Source organism: Cherax quadricarinatus, chromosome 69 (assembly GCF_038502225.1).
Source record: "Cherax quadricarinatus isolate ZL_2023a chromosome 69, ASM3850222v1, whole genome shotgun sequence".
Taxonomy (NCBI): Eukaryota; Metazoa; Arthropoda; class Malacostraca; order Decapoda; family Parastacidae; genus Cherax; species Cherax quadricarinatus.
Window position 1 is genome coordinate 14,360,736 of NC_091360.1, and position 26,958 is coordinate 14,387,693.

Here is a 26,958-nt window from a genome sequence, read left to right on the forward strand (position 1 = left end):
ACCCCAGAGTTGTAGACGATTGATGGTGGTAGAGGAATGTTGGAGATGACTGGTGTGACACGAGAGTTGTAGATGATTGATGGTGGTGGTGGAATAATGTTGGAGAAGACTGGTGTGAACCCAGAGTTGTAGATGATTGATGGTGGTGGTGGTGGAATGTTGGAGAAGACTGGTGTAACACCAGAGTTGTGGATGATTGATGTTGGTAGAGGAATGTTGGAGAAGACTGTTGTGACACCAGAGTTGTAGATGATTGATGGTGGAACAGGAATGTTGGAGAAGACTGGTGTGACACCAGAGTTGTAGATGATTGATTGTGGTGGTGGAATAATGTAGGAGAAGACTGGTGTGACCCCAGAGTTGTAGATGATTGATGGTGGTGGTGGTGAAATGTTCGAGAAGACTGGTGTGACACCAGAGTTGAAGATGATTGATGGTGGTGGTTGTGTAATGTTGGAGAAGGCTGGTGTGACACCAGAGTTGTAGATGATTGATGGTGGTGGTGGTGGAATGTTGGAGAAGACTGGTGTGACACCAGAGTTGTAAATGATTTAATGGTGGTGGTGGTGGTGTAATGTTGGAGAAGACTGGTGTGACACCAGAGTTGTAGAAGATTGATGGTGGTGGTGGTGGAATGGTGGAGAAAACTGGAGTGACACCATAGTTGTAGATGATTGACGGTGGTAGTGGAACGATGGAGAAGACTGGAGTGACACCAGAGTTGTAGATGATTGATGGTGGTGGTGGTGGAATGTTGGAGAAGACTGGTGTGACACCAGAGTTGTAGATAATTGATGATGGTAGAGGAATGTTGGAGAAGACTGGTGTGATACCAGAGTTGTAGATGATTGATGGTGGTAGTGGAATGTTGGAGAAGACTGGTGTGACATCAGAGTTGTAGATGGTTGATGGTGGTGGTTGTGCAATGTTGGAGAAAACTTGTGTGACACCAGAGTTGTAGATGATTGATGGAGGTGGTGGTGTAATGTTGGAGAAGACTGGTGTGACAACAGAGTTGTAGATGATTGATGGTGGGGGTGGTGGAATGTTGGAGAAGACTGGAGTGACACCAGAGTTGTAGATGATTGACGGGGGTAGTGGAATGTTGGAGAAGACAGGAGTGACACCAGAGTTGTAGATGATTGATGGTGGTGGTGGTGTAATGTTGGAGAAGACTGGCTTGACACCAGAAACGTAGATGATTGATGGTGGTGGGGGTGTAATGTTGGAGAAAACTGGTGTGACACCAGAGTTGTAGTTGATTGATGGTGGTAGAGGAATGTTCGACAAGGCTGGTGTGACACCAGAGTTGTAGATGATTGATGGTGGTGGTGGTGGAGGTGTAATGTGGGAGAAGACTGGTGTGACACCAGAGTTGTGGATGATTGATGTTGGTAGAGGAATGTTGGAGAAGACTGGTGTGACACCAGAGTTGTAGATGATTGATGGTGGAACAGGAATGTTGGAGAAGACTGGTGTGACACCAGAGTTGTAGATGATTGATGGTGGTGGTGGAATAATGTAGGAGAAGACTGGTGTGACCCCAGAGTTGTAGATGATTGATGGTGGTGGTGGTGAAATGTTCGAGAAGACTGGTGTGACACCAGAGTTGAAGATGATTGATGGTGGTGGTTGTGGAATGTTGGAGAAGGCTGGTGTGACACCAGAGTTGTAGATGATTGATGGTGGTGGTGGTGGAATGTTGGAGAAGACTGGTGTGACACCAGAGTTGTAAATGATTTAATGGTGGTGGTGGTGGTGTAATGTTGGAGAGGACTGGTGTGACACCAGAGTTGTAGAAGATTGATGGTGGTGGTGGTGGAATGGTGGAGAAAACTGGTGTGACACCAGAGTTGTAGATGATTGACGGTGGTAGTGGAACGATGGAGAAGACTGGAGTGACACCAGAGTTGTAGATGATTGATGGTGGTGGTGGTGGAATGTTGGAGAAGACTGGTGTGACACCAGAGTTGTAGATGTTTAATCTAGGTGGTGGTGGAATGTTGGAGAAGACTGGAGTGACACCAGAGTTGTAGATGATTGATGGTGGTTGTGGTGTAATGTTGGAGAAGACTGGTTTGACACCAGAATCGTAGACGATTGATGGTGGTGGTGGTGGTGTAATGTTGGAGAAGACTGGTGTAACACCAGAGTTGCAGTTGATTGATGGTGGCTGATGAATGTTTGAGAAGACTGGTGTGACACCAGAGTTGTAGATGATTGATGGTGGTAGTGGAATGTTGGAGAAGACTGGTGTGAAACCAGAGCTGTAGATGATTGATGGTGGTGGTGAAGGAATGTTGGAGAAGACCGGTGTGACACCAGAGTTGAACATGATTGATGGTGGTGGTGGTGGTATAATGTTGGAGAAGAATGGTGTGACACCAGAGTTGTACATGATTGATGGTGGTAGTGGAATGTTGGAGAAGACTGGTGTGACACCAGAGTTGTAGATTATTGATGGTGGTGGTTGTGGTGTAATGTTGGAGAAGACTGGTGTGACATCAGTGTTGTAGATGTGATGAATGGTTTGAAAAACCGACAAGTTGAAGATTGAGACACTTATGCAGCATTTGGGAATCTTTATTCAGGAAACGTTTCGCCACACAGCGGCTTCATCAGTCCAATACAAATAGGAAGGCGTAAGGAGAGGAGTAGTATGAGGTAATCAGTCCCTCAGCCTGGAGTCGATGTGTTCAGTCCATCAATCTTGTAGAATGTACAGCATAGGGCCGTAGACGTGGCTTATATACTGTAGTGAGCTGAGGTGAAGCAGGCGGAGGCGGGGTCATAGTGGTACCATCCACTAATCGAAGTAGGTCTTCGTCCAAAGGTTGAACACTACTCCTCTCCTTACGCCTTCCTCTTTGTATTGGACTGATGAAGCCACTGTGTGGCGAAACGTTTCCTGAATAAAGATTCCCATATGCTGCATAAGTGTCTCAATCTTCAACTTGTCGGTTTTTCAAACCATTCATTACAACTGTCAGACACTGCAGCGTCATGGGATCTTGTTACAAAGAATTCTTCAACACTTGTTCAACCTTTGGACGAAGACCTACTTCGACTAGTGGGTGGTACCACTATGACCCCGCCTCCGCCTGCTTCACCTCACCTCACTACAGTACATAAGCCACGTCTACGGCCCTATGCTGTACATTCTACAAGATTGATGGACTGAACACATCGACTCCAGGCTGAGGGACTGATTACCTCATACTACTCCTCTCCTTACACCTTCCTCTTTGTATTGGACTGATGACGCCACTGTGTGCCGAAACGTTTCCTGAATAAAGATTCCCATATGCTGCATAATCTTCAGAGTTGTAGATGATTGATGGTGGTAGTGGATATGTTGGAGAAGACTGGTGTGACACCAGAGTTGTAGATGATTGATGGTGGTGGTGGTGAAATGTTGGAGAAGACTGTAGATGATTGATGGTGGGGGTGGTGTAATGTTGGAGAAGATTGGTGTGACACCAGAGTTGTAGACGATTAATGGTGGTGGTGGAATGTTGGAGAAGAGTGGTGTGACACCAGAGTTGTAGATGATTGATGGTTGTAGAGGAATGTTGGAGAAGACTGGTGTGACACCAGAGTTGTAGATGTTTGATGGTGGTGGTGTAATGTTGTAGAAGACTGGTGTGACACCAGAGTTGTAGATGATTGATGGTGGATGGTGGTGTAATGTTGGAGATAACTGGTGTGACACCAGAGTTGTAGAGGATTGATGGTGGTGGTGAAGGAATGTTGGAGAAGACTGTAGATGATTGATGGAGGGGGTGGTGTAATGTTGGAGAAGACTGGTGTGACACGAGAGTTGTAGATGATCGAAGGTGGTAGTGGAATGATGGAGAAGACTGGAGTGACACCGGAGGTTTAGATGATTGATGGTGGTGCTGGTGGTGTAATGTTGGAAAAGGCTGGTGTGACACCAGAGTTGTAATTGATTGATGGTGGTAGAGGAATGTTGGAGAAGACTGGTGTGACACCAGAGTTGTAGATAATTCATGGTGGTGGTCGTGGTGTAATGTTGGAGAAGACTGGTTTGACACCAGAGTTGTAGATGATTGATGGTGGTAGTGGAATGTTGTTGAAGACTGGTGTGACACCTGAGTTGTAGATGATTGATGGTGGTGGTGGTGTAATGTTGGAGAAGACTGGTGTGGCCCCAGAGTTGTAGATGATTGATGGTGGTGGTGGAATAATGTTGGAGAAGACTCGTGTGACCCCTGAGTTTTAGATGATTGATGGTGGTGGTGGTGGAATGTTGGAGAAGACTGGTGTAACACCAGAGTTGTAGATGATTGATATTGGTAGAGGAATGTTGGAGAAGACTGGTGTGACACCAGAGTTGTAGATGACTGATGGTGGAAGATGAATGTTGGAGAAGACTGGTGTGACACAAGAGATGTAGATGATTGATGGTGGTGGTGGAATCTTGGAGAAGACTGGTGTGACCCCAGAGTTGTAGATGATTGATGGTGGTGGTGGTGGAATGTTGGAGAAGACTGGTGTGACACTAGAGTTGTAGATGATTGTTGGTGGTGTTGGTGCAATGATGGAGAAGACTCGTGTGACACCAGAGTTGTAGATGATTGATGGTGGTGGTGTAATGTTGGAGAAGACTGGCGTGACACCAGTGTTGTAGATGATTGATGGTGGCGGTGGTAGTGTAATGTTGGAGAAGAATCGTGTGACACCAGAGTTGTAGATGATTGATTGTGGTGGTGGTGGAATGTGGAGAAAACTGGTGTGATACCAGAGTTGTACATGATTGATGATGGTGGTGGTGTAATGTTGGAGAAGACTTGTGTGACACCAGAGTTGCAGATGACTGATGGTGGTAGAGGAATGTTGGAGAAGACTGGCGTGACACCAGTGTTGTAGATGACTGATGGTGGTGGTGGTGTAATGTTGGAGAAGACTTGTGTGACGCCAGAGTTGTAGATGATTGATTTTGGTGGAGGTGGCATGTTGGAGAAGACTGGTGTGACACCAGAGTTGAAGATGACTGGTGGTGGTAGAGGAATGTTGGAGAAGACTGTTGTGACACCAGTGTTGTATATGATTGAGGGTGGTGGCGGTGTAATGTTGGAGAAGACTGGTGTGACACCAGAGTTGTAGATGATTGATGGTGGTGGTGGTGGAATGTTGGAGAAGACTGGTGTGACACCAGAGTTGCAGATGATTGATGGTGGTGGTGGTGGAATGTTGGAGAAGACTGGTGTGACACAAGAGTTGCAGATGATTGATGGTGGTGGCGGTGTAATGTTCGAGAAGACTGGTGTGACACCAGAGTTGCAGATGATTGATGGTGGTGGTGGTGGAATGTTGGAGAAGACTGGTGTGACACAAGAGTTGCAGATGATTGATGGTGGTGGCGGTGGAATGTTGGAGAAGACTGTTGTGACGCCAGAGTTGTAGATGATTGATGGTGGTAGAGGAATGTTGGAGAAGACTGGTGTGACACCAGAGTTGTAGATGATTGATAGTGGTGATGGTGTAATGTTGGAGAAGACTGGTGTGACACCAGGGTTGTAGTTGATTTATGGTGGTGGTGGTGGTGTAATGTTGGAGATAACTGGTGTGACACCAGAGTTGTAGATGATTGATGGTGGTAGTGGAATGTTGGAGAAGACTGGTGTGACACCAGAGTTGTAGATGATTGATGGTGGTGATGGTGTAATGTTGGAGAAGACTGGTTTGACAGAGAATTGTAGATGACGGATGGTGGTGGTGGTGAAATGTTGGAGAAGTCTGGTGTGACACCAGAGTTGTAGATGATTGATGATGGTAGAGGAATGTGAGAGAATACTGGTGTGACACCAGAGTTGTAGACAATTAATTGTGGTGGTGGAATGTTGGAGAAGAGTGGTGTGACACCAGAGTTGTAGATGATTGATGGTGGTAGAGGAATGTTGGAGAAGACTGGTGTGACACCAGAGTTGTAGATGTCTGATGGTGGTGGTGTAATGTTGGAGAAGACTGGTGTGACACAAGAGTTGTAAATGATTTAATGGTGGTGGTGGTGGTGTAATGTTGGAGAAGACTGGTGTGACATCAGAGTTGTAGATGATTGTTGGTGGTGGTGGTGTAATGTTGGAGAAAACTGGTGTGACACCAGAGTTATAGATGATTGATGGTGGTGGTGGTGATGTAATGTTGGAGAAGACTGTAGATGATTGATGGTGGGGGTGGTGTAACGTTGGAGAAGACTGGTGTTACACCAGAGTTGTAATTGATTGATGGTGGTTGAGGAATGTTGGAGAAAACTGGTGTGACACCAGAGTTGTAGATGATTGATTGTGGTGGTGGTGGTGGTGGTGGTGGTGGTGGTGGTGGTCGTGGTGTAATGTTGGAGAAGACTGGTGTGACACCAGAGTTGTAGATGATTGATGGAGGTAGTGGAATGTTGGAGAAGACTGGTGTGACACCTGAGTTGTAGATGATTGATGGTGGTGGTGGTGTAATGTTGGAGAAGACTGGTGTGGCCCCAGAGTTGTAGATGATTGATGGTGGTTATGGAATAATGTTGGAGAAGACTGGTGTGACCCCAGAGTTGTAGATGATTGATGGTGGTGGTTGTGGAATGTTTGAGAAGACTGGTGTAACACCAGAGTTGTAGATGATCGATGGTGGTTGAGGAATGTTGGAGAAGACTGGTGTGACACCAGAGTTGTAGATGATAGATGGTGGTGGTGGTGGAATGTTGGAGAAGACTGTAGATGATTGATGGAGGGGGTGGTGTAATGTTGGAGAAGACTGGTGTGACACCAGAGTTGTAGATGATCGAAGGTGGTAGTGGAAAGATGGAGAAGACTGGTGTGACACCAGAGTTGTAGATAATTCATGGTGGTGGTCGTGGTGTAATGTTGGAGAAGACTTGTTTGACACCAGAGTTGTAGATGATTGATGGTGGTGGTGGTGTAATGTTGGAGAAGACTGGTGTGACACCAGAGTTGTAGATGATTGATGGTGGTAGTGGAATGTTGGAGAAGACTGGTGTGACACCAGAGTTGTAGATAATTCATGGTGGTGGTCGTGGTGTAATGTTGGAGAAGACTTGTTTGACACCAGAGTTGTAGATGATTGATGGTGGTGGTGGTGTAATGTTGGAGAAGACTGGTGTGACACCAGAGTTGTAGATGATTGATGGTGGTAGTGGAATGTTGTTGAAGACTGGTGTGACACCTGAGTTGTAGATGATTGATGGTGGTGGTGGTGTAATGTTGGAGAAGACTGGTGTGACACCAGAGTTGTAGATGATTGATGGTGGTAGTGGAATGTTGTTGAAGACTGGTGTGACACCTGAGTTGTAGATGATTGATGGTGGTGGTGGTGTAATGTTGGAGAAGACTGGTGTGACACCAGAGTTGTAGATGATTGATAGTGGTGGTGGTGTAATGTTGGAGAAGACTGGTGTGACCCCAGAGTTGTAGATGATTGATGGTGGTGGTGGAATAATGTTGGAGAAGACTGGTGTGACCCCTGAGTTGTAGATGATTGATGGTGGTGGTGGTGGAATGTTGGAGAAGACTGGTGTAACACCAGAGTTGTAGATGATTGATATTGGTAGAGGAATGTTGGAGAAGACTGGTGTGACACCAGAGTTGTAAATGACTGATGGTGGAAGATGAATGTTGGAGAAGACTGGTGTGACACAAGAGATGTAGATGATTGATGGTGGTGGTGGAATAATGTTGGAGAAGACTGGTGTGACCCCAGAGTTGTAGATGATTGATGGTGGTGGTGGTGGAATGTTGGAGAAGACTGGTGTGACACTAGAGTTGTAGATGATTGTTGGTGGTGGTGGTGCAATGATGGAGAAGACTCGTGTGACACCAGAGTTGTAGATGATTGATGGTGGTGGTGTAATGTTGTAGAAGACTGGTGTGACATCAGAGTTGTAGATGATTGATGGTGGTGGTGGTGGTGTAATGTTGGAGAAGAATCGTGTGACACCAGAGTTGTAGATGATTGATGGTGGTGGTGGTGGAATGTTGGAGAAGACTGGTGTGACACCAGAGTTGTAGATGATTGATGGTGGTAGTGGAATGTTGTTGAAGACTGGTGTGACACCTGAGTTGTAGATGATTGATGGTGGTGGTGGTGTAATGTTGGAGAAGACTGGTGTGACACCAGAGTTGTAGATGATTGATGGTGGTAGTGGAATGTTGTTGAAGACTGGTGTGACACCTGAGTTGTAGATGATTGATGGTGGTGGTGGTGTAATGTTGGAGAAGACTGGTGTGACACCAGAGTTGTAGATGATTGATAGTGGTGGTGGTGTAATGTTGGAGAAGACTGGTGTGACCCCAGAGTTGTAGATGATTGATGGTGGTGGTGGAATAATGTTGGAGAAGACTGGTGTGACCCCTGAGTTGTAGATGATTGATGGTGGTGGTGGTGGAATGTTGGAGAAGACTGGTGTAACACCAGAGTTGTAAATGACTGATGGTGGAAGATGAATGTTGGAGAAGACTGGTGTGACACAAGAGATGTAGATGATTGATGGTGGTGGTGGTGGAATGTTGGAGAAGACTGGTGTGACACTAGAGTTGTAGATGATTGTTGGTGGTGGTGGTGCAATGATGGAGAAGACTCGTGTGACACCAGAGTTGTAGATGATTGATGGTGGTGGTGTAATGTTGTAGAAGACTGGTGTGACATCAGAGTTGTAGATGATTGATGGTGGTGGTGGTGGTGTAATGTTGGAGAAGAATCGTGTGACACCAGAGTTGTAGATGATTGATGGTGGTGGTGGTGGAATGTTGGAGAAGACTGGTGTGGCACCAGAGTTGTAGATGATTTTTGGTGGTGGTGGTGGAATGTTGGAGAAAACTGGTGTGATACCAGAGTTGTACATGATTGATGATGGTGGTGGTGTAATGTTGGAGAAGACTTGTGTGACACCAGAGTTGCAGATGACTGATGGTGGTAGAGGAATGTTGGAGAAGACTGGCGTGACACCAGTGTTGTAGATGACTGATGGTGGTGGTGGTGGTGTAATGTTGGAGAAGACTTGTGTGACGCCAGAGTTGTAGATGATTGATTTTGGTGGAGGTGGAATGTTGGAAAAGACTGGTGTGACACCAGAGTTGAAGATGACTGGTGGTGGTAGAGGAATGTTGGAGAAGACTGTTGTGACACCAGTGTTGTATATGATTGAGGGTGGTGGCGGTGTAATGTTGGAGAAGAATGGTGTGACACCAGAGTTGCAAATGATTGATAGTGGTGATGGAGTAATGTTGGAAAAGACTGGTGTGACACCAGAGTTGTAGATGATTTATGATTGTGGTGGTGGTGTAATGTTGGAGATAACTGGTGTGACACCAGAGTTGTAGATGATTGATGGTGGTAGTGGAATGTTGGAGAAGACTGGTGTGACACGAGAGTTGTAGATGATTGATGGTGGTGGTGGTGGAATGTTGGAGAAGACTGGTGTGACACAAGAGTTGCAAATGATTGATAGTGGTGATGGAGTAATGTTGGAGAAGACTGGTGTGACACCAGGGTTGTAGATGATTTATGATGGTGGTGGTGGTGTAATGTTGGAGATAACTGGTGTGACACCAGAGTTGTAGATGATTGATGGTGGTAGTGGAATGTTGGAGAAGACTGGTGTGACACGAGAGTTGTAGATGATTGATGGTGGTGGTGGTGGAATGTTGGAGAAGACTGGTGTGACACAAGAGTTGCAAATGATTGATGGTGGTAGTGGAATGTTGGAGAAGACTGGTGTGACACCAGAGTTGTAGATGATTGATGGTGGTGATGGTGTAATGTTGGAGAAGACTGGTTTGACAGAGAATTGTAGATGACGGATGGTGGTTGTGGTGAAATGTTGGAAAAGTCTGGTGTGACACCAGATTTGTAGATGATTGATGGTGGAAGATGAATGTTGGAGAAGACTGGTGTGACACCAGAGTTGTAGATGATAGATTGTGGTGGTGGTGGAATGTTGGAGAAGACTGTAGATGATTGATGGAGGGGGTGGTGTAATGTTGGAGAAGACTGGTGTGACACCAGAGTTGTAGATGATCGAAGGTGGTAGTGGAAAGATGGAGAAGGCTGGAGAGGCAACAGAGGTTTAGATGATTGATGGTGGTGGTGGTGGAATGTTGGAGAAGACTGGTGTAACACCAGAGTTGTAGATGATTGATATTGGTAGAGGAATGTTGGAGAAGACTGGTGTGACACCAGAGTTGTAGATGACTGATGGTGGAAGATGAATGTTGGAGAAGACTGGTGTGACACAAGAGTTGTAGATGATTGATGGTGGTGGTGGAATAATGTTGGAGAAGACTGGTGTGACCCCAGAGTTGTAGATGATTGATGGTGGTGGTGGTGGAATGTTGGAGAAGACTGGTGTGACACTAGAGTTGTAGATGATTGATGGTGGTGGTGTAATGTTGTAGAAGACTGGTGTGACATCAGAGTTGTAGATGATTGATGGTGGTGGTGGTTGTGTAATGTTGGACAAGAATCGTGTGACACCAGAGTTGTAGATGATTGATGGTGGTGGTGGTGGAATGTTGGAGAAGACTGGTGTGGCACCAGAGTTGTAGATGATTGATGGTGGTGGTGATGGAATGTTGGAGAAAACTGGTGTGATACCAGAGTTGTACATGATTGATGATGGTGGTGGTGTAATGTTGGAGAAGACTTGTGTGACACCAGAGTTGCAGATGACTGATGGTGGTAGAGGAATGTTGGAGAAGACTGGCGTGACACCAGTGTTGTAGATGATTGATGGTGGTGATGGTGTAATGTTGGAGAAGACTGGTGTGACACCAGAGTTGTAGATGATTGATGGTGGTGGTGGAATAATGTTGGAGAAGACTGGTGTGACCCAAGAGTTGTAGATGATTGATGGTTGTGGTGGTGGAATGTTGGAGAAGACTGGTGTGACACCTGAGTTGTAGATGATTGATGGTGGTGGTGGAATAATGTTGGAGAAGACTGGTGTGACCCCAGAGTTGTAGATGATTGATGGTGGTGGTGGTGGAATGTTGGAGAAGACTGGTGTGACACGAGAGTTGTAGATGATTGTTGGTGGTGGTGGTGTAATGTTGGAGAAGACTGGTGTGACACCAGAGTTGTAGATGATTGATGGTGGTGGTGGTGTAATGTTGGAGAAGACTGGTGTGACACCAGAGTTGTAGATGATTGATGGTGGTGGTGGTGGTGTAATGTTGGAGAAGAATCGTGTGACTCCAGAGTTGTAGATGATTGATGGTGGTGGTGGTGGAATGTTGGAGAAGACTGGTGTGGCACCAGAGTTGTAGATGATTGATGGTGGTGGTGGTGGAATGTTGGAGAAAACTGGTGTGATACCAGAGTTGTAGATGATTGATGGTGGTGGTGGTGTAATGTTGGACAAGACTGGTGTGACATCAGAGTTGTGGATGATTAACGGTGGTGGTGGTGTAATGTTGGAGAAGACTGGTGTGACACCAGATTTGTAGATGACTGATGGTGGTAGAGGAATGTTGGAGAAGACTGGTGTGACACCAGTGTTGTAGATGACTGATGGTGGTGGTGGTGTAATGTTGGAGAAGACTTGTGTGACGCCAGAGTTGTAGATGATTGATGGTGGTGGTGGTGGTGGAATGATGGAGAAGACTGGTGTGACACCAGAGTTGTATATGATTTATGGTGGTGGTTTTGGAATGTTGGAGAAGACTGGTGTGGCACAAGAGTTGTAGATGATTGATGGTGGTGGTGGTGGTGGTGGTGGAATGTTGGAGAAGACTGGTGTGACACCAGAGTTGTATATGATTGATGGTGGTGGTTTTGGGATGTTGGAGAAGACTGGTGTGGCTCAAGATTTGTAGATGATTGATGGTGGTGGTGGTGGTGGTGGTGGTGGAATGTTGGAGAAGACTGGTGTGACACCAGAGATGAAAATGACTGATGGTGGTAGAAGAATGTTGGAGAAGACTGGTGTGACACCAGTGTTGTATATGATTGAGGGTGGTGGTGGTGTAATGTTGGAGAAGACTTGTGTGACACCAGAGTTGTAGATGATTGATGGTGGTGGTGGTGGTGGAATGATGGAGAAGACTGGTGTGACACCAGAGTTGTAGATGATTGATGGTGGTGGTGGTGGTGGAATGATGGAGAAGACTGGTGTGACACCAGAGTTGCATATGATTGATGGTGGTGGCGGTGTAATGTTGGAGAAGACTGGTATGACACCAGAGGTGTAGATGATTAATGGTGGTGGTGGAATGTTGGAGAAGACTGGTGTGACACCAGAGTTGTATATGATTGATGGTGGTGGCGGTGTAATGTTGGAGAAGACTGGTATGACACCAGAGGTGTAGATGATTAATGGTGGTGGTGGAATGTTGGAGAAGACTGGTATGACACCAGAGTTGTAGATGATTGATGGTGGCAGAGGAATGTTGGAGAAGACTGGTGTGACACCAGAGTTGTAGATGATTGATAGTGGTGATGGTGTAATGTTGGAGAAGACTGGTGTGGCCCCAGGGTTGTAGTGTATTGATGGTGGTAGAGGAATGTTGGAGAAGACTGGTGTGACACCAGAGTTGTAGATGATTGATGGTGGTGGTGTAATGTTGGAGAAGACTGGTGTGACACCACAGTTGTAGATGATTGATGGTGGTAGTGGAATGTTGGAGAAGACTGGTGTGACACCTGAGTTGTAGATGATTGATGGTGGTGGTGGAAAAATGTTGGAGAAAACTGGTGTGACACCAGAGTTGTAGATGATTGATGGTAGTGGTGTTGGAATGTTGGAGAACACTGTTGTGACACCAGAGTTGTAGATGATTGATGGTGGTGGTGGTGTAATGTTGGAGAAGACTAGTGTGAAACCAGAGCTGTAAATGATTGATGGTGGTGGTGGTGTAATGTTGGAGAAGACTGGTGTGACACCAGAGTTGTAGATAACTGATGGTGGTAGAGGAATGTTGGAGAAGACTGGTGTGACACCAGTGTTTTAGATGACTGATGGTGGTGGTGGTGTAATGTTGGAGAAGACTTGTGTGGCGCTAGAGTTGTAGATGATTGATGGTTGTGGTGGTGGAATGTTGGAGAAGACTGGTGTGACACCAGTGTTGTATATGATTGAGTGTTGTGGTTGTGTAATGTTGGAGAAGACTGGTGTGACACCAGAGTTGTAGATGATTGATGGTGGTGGTGGTGGAATGTTGGAGAAGACTGGTGTGACACCAGAGTTGTAGATGATTGATGGTGGTGGTGTTGAAATGTTGGAGAAGACTATTGTGACACAAGAGTTGTAGATGATTGATGGTGGTGGCGGTGTAATGTTGGAGAAGACTGGTGTGACACCAGAGATGTAGATGATTAATGTTGGTGGTGGAATGTAGGAGAAGACTGGTGTGACACCAGAGTTGTAGATGATTGATGGTGGTAGAGGAATGTTGGAGACGACTGGTGTGACACCAGAGTTGTAGATGATTGATAGTGGTGATGGTATAATGTTGGAGAAGACTGGTGTGACACCATGGTTGAAGTTGATTGATGGTGGTAGAAGAATGTTGGAGAAGACTGGTGTGACATCAGTGTCTTAGATGATTGATGGTGGTGGTGTAATGTTGGAGAAGACTGGTGTGACACCAGAGTTGTAGGTGATTGATGGTGGTAGTGGAATGTTGGAGAAGACTGGTGTGACACCTGAGTTGTAGATGATTGATGGTGGTGGTGGTGTAATGATGAAGAAGACTGGTGTGACACCAGAGTTGTAGATGATTGATGGTGGTGGTGGAATAATGTTGGAGAAGACTGGTGTGGCACCAGAGTTGTAGATGATTGATGGTAGTGGTGGTGAAATGTTGGAGAAGACTGGTGTGACACCAGAGTTGTAGATGATTGATGGTGGTGGTGGTGTAATGTTGGAGAAGACTAGTGTGACACCAGAGTTGTAGATGATTGATGGTGGTGGTGGTGGTGTAATGTTGGAGAAGACTTAAGTGACAATAGAGTTGTAGATGATTGATGGTGGTGGTGGTGGAATGTTGGAGAAGACTGGTGTGACACTAGAGTTGTAGATGATTGATGGTGGTGGTGGTGGAATGTTGGAGAAGACTGGTGTGACACCAGAGTTGTAGATGATTGATGGTGGTGGTGGTGGAATGTTGGCGAAAACTGGTGTGAATCCAGAGTTGTAGATGATTGATGGTGGTGGTGGTGTAATGTTGGAGAAGACTGGTGTGACACCAGAGTTGTATATGATTGATGGTTGTAGAGGAATGTTGGAGAAGACTGGTGTGACACCAGAGTTGTAGATAACTGAAGGTGGTGGTGGTGTAATGTTGGAGATGACTGGTGTGACACCAGAGTTGTAGATGATTGATGGTGGTGGTGGTATAATGTTGGAGAAGACTGGTTTGACACCAGAGTTGTAGATGATTAATGGTGGTGGTGGTGGAATGTTGGAGAAGCCTGGTGTGACACCAGAGTTGTAAATGATTGATGGTGGTGGTAGAGGAATGTTGGAGAAGACTGGTGTGACACCAGTGTTGTAGATGATTGATGATGGTGGCGGTGTAATGTTGGAGAAGACTGGTGTGACACCAGAGTTGTAGAAGATTGATGGTGTTGGTGGTGTAATTTTGGAGAAGACTGGTGTGACACCAGAGTTGTAGAAGATTGATGGTGGTGGTGGTGTAATATTGGAGAAGACTGGTGTGACACCAGAGTTGTAGATGATTGATGGTGGTGGTGGTGTAATGTTTGAGAAGAGTTGTGTGACACCAGAGTTGTAGATGATTGATGGTGGTGGTGATGTAACGTTGGAGAAGACTGGTGTGACACCAGAGTTGTAGAGGATTGATGGTGGTGGTGGTGTAATGTTGGAGAAAACTCGTGTGACACCAGAGTTGTAGATGATTGATGGTGGTGGTGGTGTAATGTTGGAGAAGACTGGTGTGACACCAGAGTTGTAGATGATTGATGGTGGTGGCGGTGTAATGTTGGAGAAGACTGGTGTGACACCAGAGTAGTAGATAATTGATGGTGGTGGTGGTGTAATGTTGGAGAAGACTGGTGTGACACCAGAGTTGTAGATGATTGATGATGGTGGCGGTGTAATGTTGAAGAAGGCTTGTGTGACACCAGAGTTGTAGATAATTGATGGTGGTGGTGGTGTAATGTTGAAGAAGACTGGTGTAACACCAGAGTTGTAGATGACTGGAACAAACTAGCGAATAACGTCACTGATGTGTGAAGTATTTGAGTAGATTTACTGACAAGCTGGACAAGTACATGGACGGCGTCGGAAGTTCTATACTTGTGTAAATGGTGCTCAGTAATGGGTATCTGGATGGAAGTGGGCCTAGAAAACTTGCTTTGAAGCAGCGTTATTATTATTTATATTGATCGGGCTTGAAGGTTTGAGGGAATTTTGGGGGAGTTCAAGGTTCCCTTGGGAGCCTTCCCTGGACAGATCAATGAATAGTAATGGGGTAAACGACTCTTAATCCGAAGAATCAGAAAAACAGTTCTTCAATTCAATCCTGATTTCCTCACATTCCCAGGCGATGTGTAACTCCCGTGTTAAGTGCTTACCCAAGATAATAGTAATAATAATAATAATAATAATAATAATAATAATAATAATAATAATAATAATAATAATAATAATAATGATAATAATAATAATAATAATAATAATAATAATAATAATAATAATAATAATAATAATAATAATAATAATAATATTAATATTAATAATAATAATAATAATAACAATAATAATAATAATAATAATAATAATAATAATAATAATAATAATAATAATAATAATAATAATAATAATAATGTCTACTATAAACACGAGTTCAGCTGAAGAATGAATTTATGGTACACAGAGTTCCTCATTTCTCAAAATGTTCTCTTTAGTTTACCAGGGCCAGTGTTGTGTTGGCTCGCTCTCTATATCTGTTTTTAATATAAGTGTCTGTAGGTAGGCCAAATTTGGTGCTATATTATTATTATTATATAATTACTGCAATTGTTATTATTATTATTATTATTATTATTATTATTATTATTATTATTATTATTATTATTATTATTATTATTATTATTATTACTACTATTATCTTGAGTAAGCACTTAACACGGGAGTTACACATCGCCTGGGAATGTGAGGAAATCAGGATTGAATTGAAGAACTGTTTTTCTGATTCTTCGGATTAAGAGTCATTTACCCCATTACTATTCACTGATCTGTCCAGGGAAGGCTCCCAATGGAACCTTGAACTCCCCCAATAAATTCATTCTTCAGCTGAACTCGTGTTTATAGTAGATATTATTAGGCTTATAAGTGTCCAAACGGGTCTAGAGAATATCTACCCATTCAAATATGTCTGAGTGAACACACTTAGGGAATTCACTATGGTAAATGTACAGAACACCGAATGGATACCTGGTGGCGGGTGGATGGTGATGGATTGTTTTGGTTCTTACTGGGGAGGAGGTTAATAATGTTATAGACTCTCAAAGAACAGCTGATTGTACAGAAGTTTTTTGGAATTTAAAATCTGACGTTATCAGTGAGGATAAACCATCTCCCAGTTTTAGTGCTGAGTTACTGTGCTGGAAGGAGAAGAGTTGGTGATAGTTATTGTATGTTCTCTGTCACTGGCACCATTTACAATGTTCCCTGATGCCCTATTACAACTTGTTTCCTAGTTCATTATTTTAGATCATAATGATTAAGGCAGATGAATCCACGTTCGCCTCAAGGACATGGTTGAGCTTGCAACAAGGTACCAAGATGCAGCCAAAGAATTTGGAGTAGAAAGCCTCACAGCATCGAAGACATGGAAGGTATATACCTCATTTCCAACTGGCCTGACACACGAACAAAATATTACGTACAGAGGATATGGCGGAACAGATGCCCCCACTTTACAACCCCAGTGTTATACAGCGCTGGATGGTTGTTGCACCAGTAGTTGCCAGAGTCATGGAGGTGTTTTCATACGGGTGTTGACACTGGAAAAGAGCCTGACATACGTCGTCATGAAGAATTAAGACACTTTTGCAACATTTGGGAATCTTATACAAATAACCATCACATAGGAGAGAGAGATTACGACATTTGCGATCCGACTTTGGCCCAAGTCAGACCGAAACGTCGTCATAAGCTTCTCTCTCTCTTCTATGTGCGTGTTATATGTGTATTGTTCCTGTCACAATATTGTACCTTTTTGTTCTTTCGGGGAATCTTTACTGTGGAAACGTGTCGTCAACAAGTGGCTTCTTCAGTTCATTCATCTCTGTAGGAAGACACATGCTGGCGAAACGTTTCCACACTAAAGATTCCCTAGTGTGCAAGACAGGTATACAATACCGACAAGATGAAAGTTATGACACTTGTGCAACATCTGCAACCAGATGTTGCACAAATGTCTTAACTTTCATTCCCAAGTGTTACAAAAGTGTTTAATTCTTCAACTTGACGGTTTTCAAAACAATTTATATCATACACGTCATCATGACCAGACACGAACTGAGCAGGAAACATCCACCACACCTGTGCTTGAAGAACTGGGTCACCCATCTGAGGAAGAGAGAGTATGCATCCACTTACACTAACTAGATACAGAGCAGGTGATTCCACCAATGAAAGCAGTTCTGAAGGAGCATGTCAAGAGTGCAGCCTACCAGGAAGGCCTCTTGTGGGGTCAAACATTGACACCAGCACCTGAACCACTGGGGTAGGACTTAAAACGATGAAGGGATGTTTGAGTCTTACTGGACGAGGTTAACTGAGACATCTCTCACCTCCAATAGTCTCGTGGAATACAAATGCAAGGGTTCTGTAAATTGTTGCAAGTGCAAAAACGACTAGACTTAAATGTACATGTCTGTGTCTGTGAGGGGAGAGCTCATACAAGTGACTTCCTGGCCACGGAACTGTCAACAGTAAAAACTATAACGTAATGGCAGCTGTTTTGAAAGATGTTATCTCAATGTAAATAGTTTTGAAATTTCGTTTCATTGTTCTTTATTTAGAATAATTTTAGAACCTTTGCTTGCACTAATACTTTGAGGTTATATCCAACATATTACATAAGTCCTATAACCAGTATGATTGTAGAGACTTAACTGCTGGACAATATTATACGACTGTCGATCAGTTACAGTTACAGTTTAATATGTTTATTATGCACCCCATACCCATCCTGTGGGCGGTAGTCAAAAGATTACAGAGGTACATAATTGGTCCAGGGACTGGACTCCAAAGTTTTGATAGCTGAGCAAGTTACAGAGGTAATGAACTCACAATTTACAAAGGTAATGAACTCACAATTTACAAAGGTAATGAACTCACAATTTACAAAGGTAATGAACTCCAGGTAGGTCTGGTCACAACCATGACAAGTTACAAAGGTATTTAGATTACAGAGGTACGTAATGGGTCCAGGGACTGGGCCCCCAAAGTTTTGATAGCTGATCTAGGTACAAGGGTAATGAACTCACAAGTTACAAAGGTAATAACTTCTGTAGAATGGTTACTTACGTTTATACATGGCTACAATCATGAACAAATTATAGTGTAATGGACTGTCGATCATCAAAACGTAATAACAATCTGGTCATAAATGCTGAGGTAGCTTGGTTGTATATGTAACTTTTAGGATAAATTATGTTTAATGGATGATGTTTGAGTTGATGTTGAGTTGTTCTTGATATAATGTTAAACTGTTTGATTTGTGATAACGTTCAAATATTGAACCAAATATGACTTGCTCTCAATATAAACGTCTTCTTGTTTTTTTAAGGATTACTAAAACAGTCTTGTGTGTACAATAATTCCTTGTAAATCTTCACGAAGATTTCAATGCCAACTCCTCCACTCTGAAGTAATTTTAGTCCTCTGCAACTGACGGGTATTTAAAACAGGTTGATTTTCATGTGGGCCGTATTGAAAAATGACCCCCACAGCCGTCCTGAACAATACTTGCAGTACCTCACTATCTAAATTTGTTTGACAAATTAGGTTCTATTATCACAAAATGCACACTAGATTTTTTATGCCACCCTGTTCCTCTAGCACTTGTTCACCAGCAAATTGTTGTAGGTGGCATCTAGGGTGAGGTATTATACAGCTCAGATATATCCTTTTTTTTTAATGAGCTTGATTAAGATATTAGCTTTTACCTTGGAAATTCAACTGTGTAAAAAATATATCATTACAGGTGTGGGTGATGAAGAAGGAGAAGAGAACGTTGAGGAGCTGCGGGAGCGCCTCCGTCAGATGAAGGCCATGGTCAGCGAACGAGCAACTACCAAAAAGTCTGGTACGTGCCAGGGTACGTGTATGAGCATATGTGATGGTATGTTCCAGGATACGTTTATGACCATATGTGATGGTACATGCCAGGGTACGTGTATGACCATATGTGATGGTACATGCCGGGGTACGTGTATGACCATATGTGATGGTATGTGCCAGGGTACGTGTATGACCATATGTGATGGTACGTGCGAGAAAAGAAATACTGAATGTGACCGAAGTAGCAAGGTATTCCAAGATACATTCGAATGAATTCTTTCAAACTTACAGGGCAGAGAATGAGATCGGGGAAGAAATAGGACCAGTCACAAGCAGATCTGGATAGCTTACTGATAATAAGCAGAAAATGTGCACGCTTTTTAAATTATTTTCTGTTGGCTGTCACAAAAGAAGACATAATTACAGAAGGGCCGTAGAAACCAGATCAAGTAATATCACAGTCACTATGGACATGATCATAATATCACCTCCTCTGTCCTCTTTCCTCATAATCTGATATCCAGTCGGGAAGATCACGTCTGTTATCACAACTGTAACTTTTGTCTCTGTGAGTTCTATAATGTTTCGGAAAACCTCCGATACTTCCTTTATCTCATTCTTCATTCTTATCTGTTATTCTGTTCGCATTAGTGTACTATAATTTCACCTTTTCCTTTATTTTTTTTCCTGGAAAGAGTCATGATCCTGCATGTAGTTGGGAATGAATGATAAGGTTCGTATGAAGGAGGACACGAGGACACGAGGACACGGCATGAAAGTCAATTGTGAGGAGAATGTTTGCAATGGGAGGGTGACTGTGGGTGTAGGAAGAGTGGGTAGTGGCTTGTCTTGGGTTATTGTGCTTTGGTAGGAGAGAGGGAGCAGTCAGGAGTTGAACTGGCTCTGTATGTTGGAGTGCCTGGCATTCCTCTGGAAGCTGAGCTTCCATATCTGTCTATGCTTGCTTGCCCTGTCTCTTCTTTCCTATTTGGTGCCTTCGTACTCTCTCTCTCTCTCTCTCTCTCTCTCTCTCTCTCTCTCTCTCTCTCTCTCTCTCTCTCTCTCTCTCTCTCTCTCTCTCTCTCTCTCTCTCTCTCTATCCATCTCTGTTGTTCCCACTTCTTTATTTTGTGTGTGTGTGTGTAATCACCTATATGTGGTTGCAGAGGTCGAGTCACAGCTCCTGGCCCCTGCCTCTTCACTAGTCACTTCAAGGTCCACTCTCTCCCTGCTCCATGAGCTTTATCATACCTCTTCTTAAAGCTATGTGAGGATTCTGCATTCACTACATCACTACATCAGATTGTTCCCTCCCTGTCAACTCTATGGCTGAAGCAATACTTCCAAACATCACTGTGGCTCATCTGAGTTTTTAGCTTCCAGTTGTGACCCTTTGTTGCTGTGTCACATCTCTGAAATATTCTGTTCCTATCCACCCTGTCAATTACTCTTAGTATTTTATATGTTATCACGCCCTTCTTCCCTATCCCACCTGTCTTCCAGTGTTGTTCTGGGATTAGTCCTGTTGCAAACCTTTGCACTTTCTCTAATTTCTTGATGTGTTTGACCAGGTGTGGGCTCCATACTGGTGCTACATATTCCAATATGGTCCTGACGCAGACGGTGTACAGTGTCGTGAATGACTCCTTACTTAAACGTCGAAACGCTATTCTCAGCATTGCCAGGCGCCCGTATACTGCAGTAGTTATTTGGTTGATGTGCGCTTCAAATGTGCTCGGTATGATGCTTACCCCAGCATCCTTTTCCTTCAGTGAGTTTTGCAGCCTTTGACCTCTTAGGCTGTACTCCGTCTGCGGTCTCCTTTGTCCCTCCCCAAATATCATAACTTTGCACTTCCTGGGGTTAAACTCCAGGAGCCATTTGTCAGGCCAGGCTTGCAGCCTGTCCAGATCCCCTTGTAGGTTTACCTTATCCTCTTCCGCTTGTATTCTCCTTATTAGTTTAACATCGTATACAAGAGGGACATATGACTTTCCCTTCCGTCATATCATTCACATATACAAAAAACAGTACCGGATCTAGGACTGACCCTTGTGGAACCCCACTCGAAACATGCACCCGCTCTGACACCTCGTTTTGTGTGTGTGTGTGTGTGTGTGTGTGTGCGTGCGTGTGTGTGTGTGTGTGTGTGTGTGTGTGTGTGTGTGTGTGTGTGTGTGTGTGTGTGTGTGTGTGTGTGTGTGTGTACTAACTTAGTTGTACTCACCTAGTTGAGGTTGCAGGGGTCGAGTCCAAGCTCCTGGCCCCGCCTCTTCACTGGTCGCTACTAGGTCACTCTCCCTGAACCGTGAGCTTTATCATACCTCTGCTTAATGCTATGTATGGATCCTGCCTCCACTACATCGCTTCCCACACTATTCCGCTGCCTGACTACTCTGTGGCTGAAGTACTTCCTAACATCCCTGTGATTCATCTGTGTCTTCAACTTCCAACTGTGTCCCGTTGTTGCTGTGTCCCATCTCTGGAACATCCTGTCTTTGTCCACCTTGTCAATTCCTCTCAGTATTTTGTATGTCGTTATCATGTCCCCCCTATCTCTCCTGTCCTCCAGTGTCGTCAGGTTGATTTCCCTAAACCTCTCCTCGTAGGACATACCTCTTTGCTCTTGGACTAGTCTTGTTGAAAAAACTTTACACTTTCTCTAGTTTCTTTACGTGCTTGGCTAGGTGTGGGTTCCAGACTGGTGCTGCATACTCCAATATGGGCCTAACGTACACGGTGTACAGGGTCCTGAACGATTCCTTATTAAGATGTCGGAATGCTGTTCTGAGGTTTGCTAGGCACCCATATGCTGCAGCAGTTATTTGGTTGATGTGCGCTTCAGGAGATGTGCCTGGTGTTATACTCACCCCAAGATCTTTTTCCTTGAGTGAGGTTTGTAGTCTCTGGCCCCCCTAGACTGTATTCCGTCTGTGGTCTTCTTTGCCCTTCCCCAATCTTCATGACTTTGCACTTGGTGGGGTTGAACTCCAGGAGCCAATTGCTGGACCAGGTCTGCAGCCTGCCCAGATCCCTTTGTAGTTCTGCCTGGTCTTCGATCGAATGAATTCTTCTCATCAACTTCATGTCATCTGCAAACAGGGACACTTCGGAGTCCATTTCTTCCGTCATGTCGTTCACAAATGCCAGAAACAGCACTGGTCCTAGGACTGACCCCTGTGGGACCCCGCTGGTCACAGGTGCCCGCTCTGACACCTCGCCACGTACCATGACTCGCTGCTGTCTTCCTGACAAGTATTCCCTGATCCATTGTAGTGCCTTCCCTGTTATCCCTGCTTGGTCCTCCAGTTTTCGCACTAATCTCTTGTGTGGAACTGTGTCAAACGCCTTCTTGCAGTCCAAGAAAATGCAATCCACCCATCCCTCTCTCTCTTGTCTTACTGCTGTCACCATGTCATAGAACTCCAGTAGGTTTGTAAGACAGGATTTCCCGTCCCTGAAACCATGTTGTCTGCTGTTGATGAGATTATTCCTTTCTAGGTGTTCCACCACTCTTCTCCAGATAATCTTCTCCATGACTTTGCATACTATACATGTCAGTGACACTGGTCTGTAGTTTAGTGCTTCATGTCTGTCTCCTTTTTTAAAGATTTTGACTACATTTGCTGTCTTCCGTGCCTCAGGCAATCTCCCTGTTTTGATAGATGTGTTTAATATTGTTGTTAGGGGTACACATAGCGCCTCTGCTCCCTCTCTCAGGACCCATGGAGAGATGTTATCCGGCCCCATTGCCTTTGAGGTATCTAGCTCACTCAGAAGCCTCTTCACTTCTTCCTCGGTTGTGTGTACTGTGTCCAGCACTTGGTGGTGTACCCCACCTCTCCGTCTTTCTGGAGCCCCTTCTGTCTCCTCTATGAACACTTCTTTTAATCTCTTGTTGAGTTCCTCACATACTTCACGGTCATTTCTTGTTGTCTCTCCTCCTTCCTTCCTTAGCCTGATTACCTGGTCCTTGACTGTTGTTTTCCACCTGATGTTGCTGTATAACAGCTTCGGGTCAGATTTGGCTTTCGCTGCTATGTCGTTTTCATATTATCGTTGGGCCTCCCTTCTTATCTGTGTATATTCATTTCTGGCTCAACGACTGCTCTCCTTATTCTCCTGGGTCCTTTGCCTTCTATATTTCTTCCATTCCTTAGCACACTTGGTTTTTGCCTCCCTGCACCTTTGGGCTCATCCTGGCTTTTTCATTATTCCTGTTACCCTTGGGTATAAACCTCTCCTCAGCCTCTTTGCACATGGTTGTTACATATTCCATCATCTCATTAACTGGCTTTCCTGCCAGTTCTCAGTCCCACTGAACCCCGTTCAGGAAGTTCCTCATTCCAGTGTAGTCCCCTTTCTTGTAGTTTGGCTTCATTCGCCCTGGCCTTCCTGCTTCCCCCTCCACTTTTAACTCTACTGTGTATTCGAAGCTTAAAACCACATGATCGCTGGCCCAAAGGGGTTTTTCGTATGCGTGTGTGTGTGTGTGTGTGTGTGTGTGTACTCACCTATTTGTGGTTTATCTGGAGTTTACCTGGAGAGAGTTCCGGGGGTCAACGCCCCTGCGGCCCGGTCTGTAACCAGGCCTCCTGGTGGATCAGAGCCTGATCAACCAGGCTGTTACTGCTGGCTGCACGCAATCCAACGTACGAGCCACAGCCTGGCTGGTCAGGTACCGACTTTAGGTGCTTGTCCAGTGCTTGCTTGAAGACAGCCAGGGGTCTATTGGTAATCCCCCTTATGTATGCTGGGAGGCAGTTGAACAGTCTCGGGCCCCTGACACTTATTGTATTTTCTCTTAACATGCTAGTGACACCCCTGCTTTCCATTGGGGGGATGTTGCATCGTCTGCCGAGTCTTTTGCTTTCGTTGTGAGTGATTTTCGTGTGCAAGTTCGGTACTAGTCCCTCTAGGGTTTTCCAGTTGTATATAATCATGTATCTCTCCCGCCTGTGTTCCAGGAAGTACAGGTTCAGGAACTTCAAGCGCTCCCAGTAACTGAGGTGTTTTATCTCCGTTATGCATGCTGTGAAGGTTCTCTGTACATTTTCTAGGTCAACAATTTCACCTGCCTTGAAAGGTGCTGTTAGTGTGCAGCAATATTCCAGCCTAGATAGAACAAGTGACCTGAAGAGTGTCATTATGGGCTTGGCATCACTAGTTTTGAAGGTTCTCATTATCCATCCTATCATTTTTCTAGCAGATGCGATTGATACCATGTTATGGTCCTTGAAGGTGAGATCCTCCGACATGATCACTCCCAGGTCTTTGACGTTGGTTTTTCGCTCTATTTTGTGGCCGGAATTTGTTTTGTACTCTGATGAAGATTTAATTTCCTCATGTTTACCATATCGGAGTAATTGAAATTTCTCATCGTTGAACTTCATATTGTTTTCTTCAGCCCACTGAAAGATTTGGTTGATGTCCGCCTGGAGCCTTGCAGTGTCTGCAATGGAAGACACTATCATGCAGATTCGTGTGTCTTCTGCAAAGGAAGACACGGTGCTGTGGCTGACATCCTTGTCTATGTCCGATATGAGGATGAGAAACAAGATGGGAGAGAGTACTGTGCCTTGTGGAACAGAGCTTTTCACCGTAGCCGCCTAAGACTTCACTCTGTTGACTACTACTCTTTGTGTTCTGTTTGTGAGGAAATTATAGATCCATCTACCAGCTTTTCCTGTTATTCTTTAGCACGCATTGTGTGCGCTATTACGCCATGGTCACACATGCTGAAGGCTTTTGCAAAGTCTGTATATATATTACATCTGCATTCTTTTTGTCTTCTAGTGCATCTAGGACCTTGTCGTAGTGATCCAATAGCTGAGACAGACAGGAGTGACCTGCTCTAAACCCATGTTGCCCTGGGTTGTGTAATTGATGGGTGTCTAGATGGGTGGCGATCTTACTTCTTAGGACCCTTTCAAAGATTTTTATGATGTGGGATGTTAGTGCTATCGGTCTGTAGTTCTTTGTTATTGATTTACTGCCCCCTTTGTGGAGTGGGGCTATGTCTGTTGTTTTTAGTAACTGTGGGACGACCCCCGTGTCCATGCTCCCTCTCCATAGGATGGAAAAGGCTCGTGATAGGGGCTTCTTGCAGTTCTTGATGAACACAGAGTTCCATGAGTCTGGCCCTGGGGCAGAGTGCATGGGCATGTCATTTATCGCCTGTTCGAAGTCATTTGGCGTCAGGATAACATCGGATAGGCTTGTGTTAATCAAATTTTGTGGCTCTCTCATAAAAAATTCATTTTGATCTTCGACTCTCAGTCTGGTTAGCGGCTTGCTAAAAACTTAGTCATATTGGGACTTGAGTAGCTCACTCATTTCCTTGCTGTCATCTGTGTAGGACCCATCTTGTTTAAGTAGGGGCCCAATACTGGATGTTGTTCTCGACTTTGATTTGGCATAAGAAAATAAATACTTTGGGTTTATTTCGATTTCCTTTATGGTGTTTAGTTCTTCCCGCGATTCCTGACTCCTATAAGATTCCTCTAGCTTAAGTTCGACGTTTGCTATTTCTCTGACCAGTGACTCCCTACGCATTTCAGATACATTGGCCTCATTTAGCCGCTCTTTATTCTTTTCCGTCGCCTGTAAAGGGAGCGCCTGTCTCTTTCTATTTTACATCTACTCCTCCTTTTTCTTAAAGGAATAAGCCTTGAGCATACATCGAGCTTCACCAAGTTAATCTGTTCTAGGCATAAGTTGGGGTCTGTGTTTCTTAGTATATCTTCCCAGCCTATATCATTTAGGACTTCATTTACTTGGTCCCACTTTATGTTCTTGTTATTGAAGTTGAATTTGATGAAGGCTTCCTCGTGACTAATCTCATTTTGTCGGTCTGGGGCTCCGCGCATACATGTCTGAACCTCGATTATGTTGTGATCTGAGTATATTGTTTTTGATATGGTGACATTTCGTATCAGATCATCATTGTTAGTGAAGATGAGGTCTAGTGTATTCTCCAGTCTAGTAAGCTCTATTATTTGCTGGTTTAAATTGAATTTTGTGCAGAGATTTTAAAGCTCGTGTGTGTGTGAGTTCTCGTCAGAGCTGCCTCCTGGTGTTATTATCACTGCAACAACATTATTTGCTATATTCCTCCATTTTAGGTGCCTCAAGTTGAAATCCCCACAGAAGCAAGATGTTGAGGGCCGGACAGTGGTCAATTTTTTTACAGCTGTTCCTGGAATTGCTGGGGCGTTGCATCCGGAGGCTTGTAGACTACCTCAATGACTCGGTTTTGGTTCTCGATCTTTACTGCTAAAACTTCCACTACATCATTTGAGGCATTTAGCAGTTCTGTGCAAACAAGTGACTCTGTGATATACAGGCCAACCGCCCCCCCCCCCTTTTGCCTGTTCACTCTGTCACATCTGTATAGGTTGTAACCTTGGATCCATATTTCGTTGCAGGCTTCGAATCATGTCTCCTGTGTGTGTGTGTGTGTGTGTGTGTGTGTGTGTGTGTGTGTGTGTGTGTGTGTGTGTGTGTGTGTGTGTGTGTGTGTGTGTGTGTGTGTGTGTGTGTGTGTGTGTGTGTGTGTGTGTGTATGTGTGTGCACATGTGTGTGTGTGTGTGTGTGTGTGTATGTATACTCACCTAATTGTGCTTACCTAATTGTGGTTGCAGAGGCCGAATCATAGCTCCTGGCTCCGTTTCTT

The 26,958-nt window shown here is 44.4% G+C and overlaps 1 protein-coding gene across 1 annotated transcript in view; it reads left to right on the forward strand.

Moving 5' to 3' along the window:
- LOC138854783 (uncharacterized) overlaps positions 1-26,958 on the forward strand; it is a 166,974-nt gene that overhangs the window by 97,683 nt on the left and 42,333 nt on the right. Inside the window, exon 3 of the mRNA XM_070099838.1 lies at positions 19,206-19,307. Coding sequence (XP_069955939.1) covers positions 19,206-19,307 — 102 coding nt within the window. The remainder of the gene's footprint in view (positions 1-19,205; positions 19,308-26,958) is intronic.